The following is a 10,049-nucleotide window of genomic DNA, read 5'->3' on the forward strand; positions in this document are numbered from 1 at the left end:
GACTGACAGAGAGACGCTCGACCCCAAATGAACACCCGTTGGGGCTACCAACTGACCAGACAGCCGAAATGTCCGATCAATCGGCTAGAGTCGATAGGAATGGGGGTACGAGCCACACTAGACCTCAGGCTGTCACACAGCCAAGGCTAGGAAGGGAGAGGGACGATCGAGAAAAGAAGCTAGACGGCAAGTTGCAGCCAGCAAAGACGCGCGCAAAGTCGATCGAGATTCAGAGTTACGAGAGCTCAGGGCTCATAACCTGATGAACTTCTGGATCTGAAGGCAAGAGCGATAATTCCCTAATATATGATCCTCAGTCAAAGTATAAGGGAAAAGACTGAGTTACGCATGTAGTACCTAATATATGACTACAGAGGCATCATAAGTACGTTAGGACATAAGGGACATGAAGGGACATGGCAGACTCACTCCTCAGTCAAAGTATAAGGGAAAAGACTGAGGAGATGCGAAGGGAGAGCTCCTGGTATATGTGAGGGAGCTCGAGGGAAGCATTTCCATAAAGGGAACAAAAGAATGTGCCTAAAGCGGTAATATCAATCAGGAAAGATAGAAGATCGCAAAGAAGAACACAAGAATAGAACATGTGAGAGAATCTGTACATAATAGGTAACGAGCGTGTGATATTTCCTTATATATACAATATACAAAGTTCAACAATGCTCCTAGATCTGATGAAGATGATGCATCTCCACTTCGAGCTTCGGCACCTTTGGATGAAGGCGGGAGCGTTGGCGCAAATCAGACGCTGCAATTCATTACTTACCTGGAGTGTCGTATGAAGTACCGCCATCCCTCTCCACCACAGCAAGCCTGAATCCACCTCGCGCGCCACAGGCGGTGGGGCTTATCGCACGGTCCCAAATTGGTGAAGCGTGGCTACTATATGTACCGTGCTACTATGACTCCGACTTGCGATTGCAACCAGCTCGCCCCGCACACTACCAATCTGGAGGACTCGCTTAGAATCAATCAACAATATTCAATCGTGATTGTATGCATAGAGTTACTCGATATGATCCGCATCCGAGAACTGACCCCAACAGTTCACATAGAGTTATACATGGGCACCGTCGCTGTCGTTCGAGGCCGGCGGAGATATTGGCTTGCTGCCATGGACGCGTCCATAGCTGCCTCCAGGCTAGCGCTTGACGCCCACCTGCAGAACCGGCTGCGTGATCTTGATTTGCATCATAATCTGGCAACACAACTTCTTCTTCGGTATGAAGAAGCTGGCGGCGACCAACTGATGGACGAATGCATCCGCCTGCACCGCTTATTACTCTCGTGGACGAACCTCGGTAGGGAGCGGAGAGCGTCGGTGAAGGAGAGCCTGGCCCACGCCCTAACACTTGATTATTGGCGCACCAGCAAATCCGACGTACTTGAGGAGGCGCTTGCGCTGTCCAAGGCTGCGATGACGACGAGAAGTGATACAGGTCGCGGTCTGGCATGGCCTGCCGCTATTTGCGCGATGGCATGCAATGCGTTATTCTACAGCAATCCCGCCGGTGATGCGATCCAGCAGATGACTTCCTGCTTGTCTGCACTGACCGAGGATCTAAACACCCCGGAAGCCGACACACCCTGCAATTTTAGGATCCTGCGCGCTATTTCGTATTGCCTCCATCGTCAGGGGGTGGCACTCAGAAATATCCATGCGCTTGATGATGCAGTTGCTTATGCTCGCAACACCTGCAGGAGCTGCGAAAGCATGATACCGATTGATCAGCACCGGTGTCTCTATTCTCTGGCGCAGGCGCTTTATTCGCGTTATACCCATTTCCATACCACTCGCGAAGATCTGCATGAGGCCATCGCCTGCTATAGGCAGGCAATCGAGCATACTATTGAAGTGGTTCCGCCAAGCAGCCTCGCCACCAATCTTGCGTATGCGCTCTTAACACGCTTTGAAGACACCGGAAGCATGGACGATTTAGATGAGGTCATTCTAAACCTCCTGCCCCACGTCGGTAACACTCCATGCGGGTACGAGTGGTCCGTACGGCATGTGTTATGCATTGCGCTTTTTAGAAGGTTTGAGCGGACAGGCAACCCATCGGAGTTGGATGAAGCATCAATTCATGCTCGCACTTGCTATGATTCGGCCAAGTCCGCCAGACGGCGCGTTGTTGGCATATCCTGGATTTGCGAGCTTTTGACTGCAGATATCCAGAGACGTAACTGGCTCAATCTTCCTTGTGATCCAGCACTTCTCTTTGAAGCATGCAAATTCAGCCGTGATTATCTAGCACTGGCTCCTCAAGGAAATCCGGCGAGATACGAGGCGCTTCGCCATACCGCCTACGCCTTGCAGAGGCTCGGGTCCTTGAAGGAGTCCATATCTGACCTAGACGAGGCCACCGGTCACTGTCGCGAAGCATTGCAGCTCTGCCCTCAAGGCCATACGGATCTTGCAGAAACACATAACATCCTAGCAGATACGTTGCAATCTTATTCAAAGTTAAGCGGTGACTTGGCCCTTGTTGGAAAGGCCATTGAGCACAGGAGAATTGCTCTCAGTCTGACGGCAACCGTGCGGCCGGTGTACGGTGCCATGCTCTCCGGCCTTGCAGACGATTTCTATGCTCAGTTTCAAGTGACACGGGACAAGCACGCATCCGCAGAGTGTGTACGCGCCCATGCAAAGGCCGCCAATCATCCCTATTCCTCTATTACCAGCCGATTGAGCTACAACGAGCGATGCATCTATGTGGCAATGGAGGTGAACGACAGAACATCCATCTCCGCGGCTCATCATCAAGCAATGAATCTTCTGCCTCGAGTTGCATACCACGGAATGGATGTGAGATCTCGACTGGAGGCTCTGAAGAGCGCCCAAGGTCTTGGTGTGACAGCTGCGATACATGCCATATCCAATCAGCAACCACGCATCGCTATAGAATTTCTGGAACACGGACGAGCGGTATTGTGGAACGGCGTTCTGCAGCTCCGAAATCCTTTTGAAGGCCTCCCGGCTGAACTATGTGTTCGATTGCGAGAAGTATCTCGTAGCCTAGACAAAGCGGGTCTGACATCATTCCGAGATACTGGAGAGACCGAAGCTTCCCGACGGCGCAAACTCGCCGACGAGTTCGAAGAACTCTTGCAACGATCTCGGCGGATCCCTGGCTTTGAGCATTTTTTACTCCCTCCCGGGTTTGAGGATCTACGGGTAGCTGCGTCTGGAGGGCCCGTCGTACTATTGGTTGCTACAAGCGACGTGGCACACGGCATTATAATACCGTCGGATACAGAGGAGCCCTGCGTCGTTCCATTGCCCCACGTCAGCGTGTTGTGCGTGTCAAAATGGTCGGAGACACTCACGCACGCTCAGCGAAGTGCGCGCAATCGACATCATCGTGCTATACCTGGCGGAAACTCGGAGCACGGCACCTCCGATCCAAGCAGAGCCCTAGTGAAAGTCAAGGTACCCAAACCGAATATGTCTCACGTCTTGGAGGGAGTATGGGAGAACGTAGTCATGCCAATCCTCGCCGCCTTGCAGCTTCCGGTAAGTGCTCCCGAACTCTTCACGATCCGTCGAGTTGACGCGGGAGTTCAGTATAAGCGCAACGAGGCCCGCCCTCGGCTGTGGTGGTGCCCAACCGGAAATTTCGCATTCTTGCCAATGCATGCCGCGGGAAACTCATCCGGCGTGTGCACATCTGACTACGTCGTCTCGTCCTATACCCCGTCACTCGGCGCTCTTGTCGAAGCGCGGAAGCAGCGCGACGTCAGCGTCCCTCCTTCAGCTGCCCGAGTAGTACTCGTCGCGCAGCCCAATGTCGTGGGCAACGCTACTCTCCCGGTTGCGGCGGCAGAGGTATCACAGTTAGCGACCCTGCATCCGCCCGAACAGACTATACGCATAGATCAGGAGGTGCTTGAATCGCCAACGGACCGCGGCGGGCGCAGCGCGGCAGCGGTCACGGACGTATACGAGGCGATTCGGCACGCGTCTGTCGTGCACCTCGCTTGCCACGCAAAACAGGATCGTGGCGACCCCATGAGCAGCGGATTCGTCCTCGAGGGTGGGATGCTGACGATAGCCGACATCGCTAGGGCTAGGATGCCCCGAGCGTTCTTTGCATTCCTTAGTGCGTGCGAGTCAGCTGCCGGAGACGAAAGTCTACCGGACGAAATCGTGCATCTCGCCGGATCCATGTTGTTTGCGGGATTCAAGTCTGTGGTGGGCACTATGTGGTGAGTACCGCCTCAAATAACAAGGAACCACCGCACTGACCCCCGAAACAGGGGAGATGTACGACTTGGATGGACCTGATGTGGCAAAGGAAGTCCACGAAGCACTGCTGAACGGCGGATACGAGGAATCCAGCTTGATCCCTCGAGCACTCGATTCCGCTGTTCGGAAGCTTCGCGAGAGAGGGCTACCCCCGGAACGGTGGGCTACCTATGTTCATATGGGTATCTGAGGAAGCGATCGTAGCACTCGATGCAGGCGGCTTGACGTCGTTCAAGGCTGCAAAGTACAAGTTTGGTCAAGCTGCCAGAGCAGTGAAACGACATTCGTGACCGTAACCTTTCCACCCTCACTACTGTCGCCGGTCTCACAGCAGCATCCTCCCCGCCCATCGTGGCATCGCTATACACTCCCTCACATTCTCCACGCCGCCCACCCACCCGATCAAGCGCTCGAACCCCAAGCCGAACCCGCCATGCGGCGCCCCACCGTACCTCCTCAAATCCACATACCACTCGTACGCCTCCCTCTCCAGCCCGTGCCTCCCGATCGCCTCCTCCAACAGATGCACCCTATGCTCCCTCAACGACCCGCCCGCCAGCTCGCCGAGCTGGGGCACGAGCAGATCAAAACACGCGACGGTCCGCCGGCCGTCGTCGTCGTCGTCGTCGTTGGCGCGCATGTAGAACGGCTTGAGCGCGGCCGGGTAGTCGGTCACGAACACCGGGCCGCCGACGAGCGATTCCGCGAGCCATCGCTCGTGCTCGCTCTGCAACGCCTGGCCCCACCTCGGCTCGAACGCGAACGCCCGTCCGCTCGCCTCCAGCGCGCGCACGGCCTGCGTATAGCTCATCCGCGCCCACGCCTTATCCGCCCTCGCCGCGTCTTCCAACGCCGCGCGCCGCGCTTCGTCGACCTCGGCGCCGGCGAGCGCGTCGCGCAGGACGCGCTTGACGGACCCCTCGACGACGTCGCACACGTCCCGGACGCGGTCGACGAACGTCCACTCGGCCTCGAGCATCCAGAACTCGGCGAGGTGCCGGCCGGTTTGGGAGCGTTCGGCGCGGAAGCAGGGCCCGAGGGTGTAGACGCGCGAGAGGGCGGCGGCGAGGGATTCGAGGTGGAGCTGGGAGGAGACGGTGAGGTAGGCCGGGCGGCCGAAGAACTCGTCCGTGGACGGTGGGGCCGGTGCTTGAGGGGTGCGAGAAGGGGAGCGGTCGGGCGACGATGGGACGGGCGAGGGGTGGGTGATGCGGAAGGTTTCGCCGGCGCCTTCGCAGTCGTTGGAGGTGACGACGGGTGTGTGGGTGTAGACGAACCCGAGGTCCTGTCGTTTTAGATGTGGGGGGTGAGGAGGTGAGGGAGATGTAAAACTTGAGGAGGGACAACGCACCCTGAAATGGTGGTGGAAGGAGGACGCGGCGCCGTCCCTGAGCCGGAGCATGGACGCGATCGCGTCCGTCTTCGTGCGGAGATGACAGTGGTCGCGGAGGTACTCTGTCGACAGCGCTTGTTTTTGTATCGGATACGTCTACCCCATTCGTGACCGTCTCAGAGGCGTAGGCGAGCGGATACGGACACGCTTACCTCCGGGTCGCACTCGCCGATGACATCGACCCCGTCGACCTGCAATTCCCTATCCTGCCCCTTCCCGAGGCTCTCCACGAGCCGCCCGGTCAACCGCACGCTCGCGCCGTTCGTCAACCTAGATATTACGAGACGTTATCGGCATGATCGAAGAGCGAACAACGCGGAAAGGTAACCCCCCGCATATATATATATATAGATATATACGCACGGTTTGGCGAGCTCGGGGTCGCGAAAGACGGCCTGGAGGCCGCGGGCGGAGCTCCCGTCGGACACGACCGCGAACGCGACGCGTTTCTGGCGCCGGACGGATTTGATCCAGCCGTGGACCTGCACATTTTCTGCTGCTGCTGCTGCTGCTGCGGGTGGAGTGCCCGTACCGACGGGGATGCTTGGGGAGGCCAGGAGTTGCTTGATGGTCGGGGGCAGACCCGACCTGAACCCGGGCGCGGTGGTCGCGGTCGAGAAGAGACGGCGGAGCATGGTCGGCGGTGACGCGACGCGTTGCGTTCAAATTTATCGTGTACACTGTATCACACAGGGCTTCGGTCCGAGAGTCATCGTCGTACTACATGATATAATATCATGGCTCAGAGGGCGCGTTTTTTGCGAGTCATCTTTCCTTTGGCGCTGCTGTGAATATCGTTCATGCATTACACTATGCGCGGCGCAAGGGGGGGGGATGGAGTTACACGCAGACGGGGGGCGCATGTTCACGAAATACGCCGTGAATTTTTCTCGTTCTTTCGACGCACCACGGAGGATGGCGGGCGCGCGGGGGCAGATAGCCGAAAAAAAACACAAACACGTAGGCCTCCCCCCCTGCACCGTTCGGGACCACGGTTCTCGCCCGTCGATGGGCCCGACACCGACCCGAGGGGGCCGTCCAACAACACGCGCAACGCGGCATTACATCGCGCGCGCTCAAGCTCCCAAAATCAGAACCCGCGTCCCCGGCCCCTCCCGCGTCCCCTCCCCCTCGCGCGGTCCCCGCGCCCGCCGCGCCCGCGCCCGCGCACGTCGTCCTTCTTCTTGCCCTTGGGCTTGGGGGCGTCGTCGACGAGGAGGGTGTCGAGGGGCAGGGCGTCGGGGAGGACGAAGTAGCGGATGTTGTTGCCGCGGATGGAGAGCGTGTCGAGGCTGACGGGCTCGCGGTTGCGCATCGACATCTTGACGGTTTTGAGGTGGGTGTTCATCTGCATGTCGACGCCTGGCGTGCCGGGGGGGCCGGGGGTGAGGGTGGTAGAGAGGGTGGTAGAGAGGGTGTGTGTTTTTGTGGTGGTGGTGGTGTTGAGGGGCGATGCGTATCGTTGGGTGGAGGGGGATTGAGGTCAGATTCGACGAGAATAATGAAGACGAGAGTGCGTTACCGGTGATGGTGCCGTGCACGACGGACCCGTTCTTGAGCTCGATCGTCACCGACTCGTTGTTCAATTTCATCAAAAACCTATCGGGGGCGAAGAAAGAGACATCAGTACACGGATCTTTCAGGCGGAGGCATGCGTTCTGGAACCAAATCGCGCGCGCTCCCATTCCATCCAGGTTTTTTTTTGTGTTGCTCCAGCATCCCTTTGCATCCTTCCTCGATCACGCTGGGGCGAGTCAGCTGGTACTCACCTGACGAGCTTCATGGTGGATGCCTTGGTCCTCGACGCGAGGTATTGGGGAAGAAGGGCGTGGCGAGGCGAGGCAAGGCTCACACGCAGAGCTGAGCGCCTGTAAGATGCGGCTGTGTAGCGGGCGCTTATCGTCATCGTGGCTGTGTAATGCATATTTTGGACCGAATTTGTGCCCCAATCTCGCTCTTCATGCACCCTGCTCAGTGCTCTGTCTTCGCGCCGTGCATTGCAGGATCGCGACCGGCTCAGTCCCGCCGTGCACGTATGTAGCTTTCCATCGGCAACTTTGCTATTCAATCTCGCCGCTGCGACTGTAATGCTTTCCCTCCCACGCAGATGACGATCCGGCGACCCGGCCTTTCCTTCGACTTTGCCGGGGCGTTTTGCTCGTCCCGTGGATCCGACGGGGCGCAATCGTCTCGTGTTTCTGAGTCTGACTACAGCGTCGCGCGCACCACCTCTTCCTCCCCTCTCAAAGGCTATGTGCCCCCCTCTTTCCGAAGCCCATCCCGAACGGGAAACCGAGCCCCGAACCCCATGACCTTCCCCCTCGCCGCTCCTCTGGGAACGCGTCCCCAGATAGCAGGCGCTATACCATACTTCGACCTGCGCAGGCGGATCAGCTGGTCGATCAATGATACGCCGTGGGGGCACCCCGGCGTGCTTCCTCCCTCCCGCCGCCCATTCATTCGCTTTCGATTCCGCCGCGGTTCGGCGCCCAGACTCGGACGGGGCTACCGAGTTTGGGAGGGAACGGTATGGAAACCTTGTCCGGAGCAGCGTGAGGTCCGATGACGGCAGATAAGGACCGGACGGTGCAAGCGAGGAAGGACGCGCTCCTGCCCTTTGCGCTCCTCGACGTCTACGCCGGTGGCCACTATGAGCGTCCTGCAGAACATCCGCGTCTACTGTCCGTCCCCTCCTCTCCTCCTCCTCGCCGCTCGCGCTCACATGATCACCGTCCAGGGCTCGCGTTCATCGCCTACTGGGGCATCGTCCTCTTCGGGTACGACACCGGCATCGCCGGTGGCGTCGTCTCCCAAAAGTACTTCGAGACCCGCTTCCACATGCTCAACCCGGACGGCACGACCAACACCAAGAAGGCGAACGACGTCTCGTCCAACGTCGTCTCCGTCCTCCAAGCCGGCGCCTTCTTCGGCGCCCTCTCCTCCGCCCCGCTCTCCTCCCGCATCGGCAGGCGCCTTACCCTCGTCGCCTACTCGCTCGTCTTCACCGTCGGCGCCGTGCGTTCCCTGCTTTTTTTTTATTCGTCTCTCGAGTTCGCCCCTTCTTACGAGCATCGTCTCCGCAGATCCTGACGACGGTCGCGGGCGGCGGCTCGCACGGCCTCGGCCTCATCTACGCCGGCCGCGTCATCTCCGGCTTTGGCATCGGCGGCATCTCCGCCGTCGCCCCCGCCTACGTCTCCGAATGTTCCCCGAAGGACGTCCGGGGCCGCATCACCGGCCTCTTCCAGATCATGGTCGCCCTCGGCGTCATGATCTCCTACTTTATGAACTGTACGTCCCTACCTCGCTTCCTTTCACCCCCCCCCCTTCTCCCCGAGCTCCCCGCACGCACCCCCCCCCTTTTTTTTTTTCCTCTCTCGCTCACGTTTTTTTACTCGCTTGCCGGTTCCGTCAACAGACGGCATCAGCCTCAACCCCTCCCTCGCCAACTCGCCCCGCGTCTGGCGCATCCCCTTCGGCTTCCAGCTCGTCCCCGCCGGCATCATGTCCCTCGGCCTCCTCACCGTGCGCGAATCCCCCCGCTGGCTCGCCGCCGTCGGCCGCTCCCCGGACGCCCTCGCCAACCTCGCCTACCTCCGGCGCCTCCCCCCCGACGACCCCGCCGTCCGGCGCGAGCTGTCCGAGATCGAGGCCGCCATCGCGGAAGAGCGCGCCGCGCGGAGGGGGTTGGGCTGGAAGGAGGCGTTCCTCGGGCGCGGCAACTGGCCGCGGTTCGTGATCGCGATCGTGATCTTTATCCTCCAGCAGTGGTCCGGCCAGAACAGCGTCAACTACTACGCGCCCCAGATCTTTAAATCCGTTGCGTGTCTTTTTCCTCTTCCTCTCCCCCACGGAATCGAAGCTTAAAAAAATAAAAAATAAAAAACTGACATATATGCACGCACGCACGTCCCTCGCTAGATCGGATACACGGGCCAAACGCCCTCGCTCCTCGCCTCCGGCATCTACGGCGTCGTCAAGCTCGTCTCCACCGCCCTCTTCGTCTTCTTCCTCGTCGAGTCCCTCGGCCGCAAGCTCTCCCTGCTCGTCTCCGCCCTCGGCATGGGCACCTTCTTCTTCATCATCGGCGCCATCCTCAAGACCCACCCGCCGCCGCCCGCGCCCCCCGCCGGCGGCTCCCCCTCCCACCCGCCGCGCGCGAGCCAGGCGATGGCGGGCATGATTTACATCTATGTCTGTTTTTACTCGATGGGATGGGGCCCGCTGCCGTGGGTGTACGTGAGCGATATTTTCCCGACGCGGACGAGGCATTACGGGCTCGCGACGGCGAGCGCGACGCAGTGGCTCTTCAGTGCGTCTTTCGCGTCCCCCTTCTCTCGCATGGGAGGGGGGGGGGGGGGGTTTTTTTTCGTTATCGTTCGTTTGTGTTCT

The 10,049-nt window shown here is 59.1% G+C and overlaps 4 protein-coding genes across 4 annotated transcripts in view; 2 read left to right on the forward strand and 2 right to left on the reverse strand.

Moving 5' to 3' along the window:
• Positions 1 to 3,463: 3,463 nt before the first annotated feature.
• Positions 3,464 to 4,454, forward strand: PUNSTDRAFT_135030 (uncharacterized protein; the record flags this gene model as incomplete). Its single annotated transcript, XM_007384543.1, has 3 exons — positions 3,464 to 3,532; positions 3,584 to 4,118; positions 4,276 to 4,454. 3 exons carry the CDS (start codon positions 3,464 to 3,466, stop codon positions 4,452 to 4,454), a joined length of 783 nt encoding a protein of 260 aa, XP_007384605.1.
• A 135-nt stretch (positions 4,455 to 4,589) lies between these two features.
• PUNSTDRAFT_68918 (asparaginyl-tRNA synthetase) lies at positions 4,590 to 6,292 on the reverse strand (the record flags this gene model as incomplete). The annotated part of the gene is made up of 4 exons (XM_007384544.1): positions 4,590 to 5,549; positions 5,616 to 5,753; positions 5,804 to 5,927; positions 6,021 to 6,292. The coding sequence occupies 4 exons, from the start codon at positions 6,290 to 6,292 to the stop codon at positions 4,590 to 4,592; spliced, it is 1,494 nt and encodes a 497-aa protein (XP_007384606.1).
• A 455-nt stretch (positions 6,293 to 6,747) lies between these two features.
• Positions 6,748 to 7,342, reverse strand: PUNSTDRAFT_68465 (Sm-like ribonucleoprotein; the record flags this gene model as incomplete). Its single annotated transcript, XM_007384545.1, has 2 exons — positions 6,748 to 7,019; positions 7,180 to 7,342. 2 exons carry the CDS (start codon positions 7,340 to 7,342, stop codon positions 6,748 to 6,750), a joined length of 435 nt encoding a protein of 144 aa, XP_007384607.1.
• Positions 7,343 to 8,148: 806 nt separating this feature from the next.
• Positions 8,149 to 10,049, forward strand: part of PUNSTDRAFT_126580 (general substrate transporter) — a 5,443-nt gene continuing 3,542 nt past the window's right edge. The window contains exons 1-5 of the mRNA XM_007384546.1: positions 8,149 to 8,338; positions 8,395 to 8,672; positions 8,741 to 8,948; positions 9,076 to 9,476; positions 9,579 to 9,969. Coding sequence (XP_007384608.1) covers positions 8,308 to 8,338; positions 8,395 to 8,672; positions 8,741 to 8,948; positions 9,076 to 9,476; positions 9,579 to 9,969 — 1,309 coding nt within the window. The 5' untranslated portion in view covers positions 8,149 to 8,307. The remainder of the gene's footprint in view (positions 8,339 to 8,394; positions 8,673 to 8,740; positions 8,949 to 9,075; positions 9,477 to 9,578; positions 9,970 to 10,049) is intronic.

This window comes from Punctularia strigosozonata (assembly GCF_000264995.1).
Source record: "Punctularia strigosozonata HHB-11173 SS5 unplaced genomic scaffold PUNSTscaffold_7, whole genome shotgun sequence".
In the NCBI taxonomy this organism is placed as follows: Eukaryota; Fungi; Basidiomycota; class Agaricomycetes; order Corticiales; family Punctulariaceae; genus Punctularia; species Punctularia strigosozonata.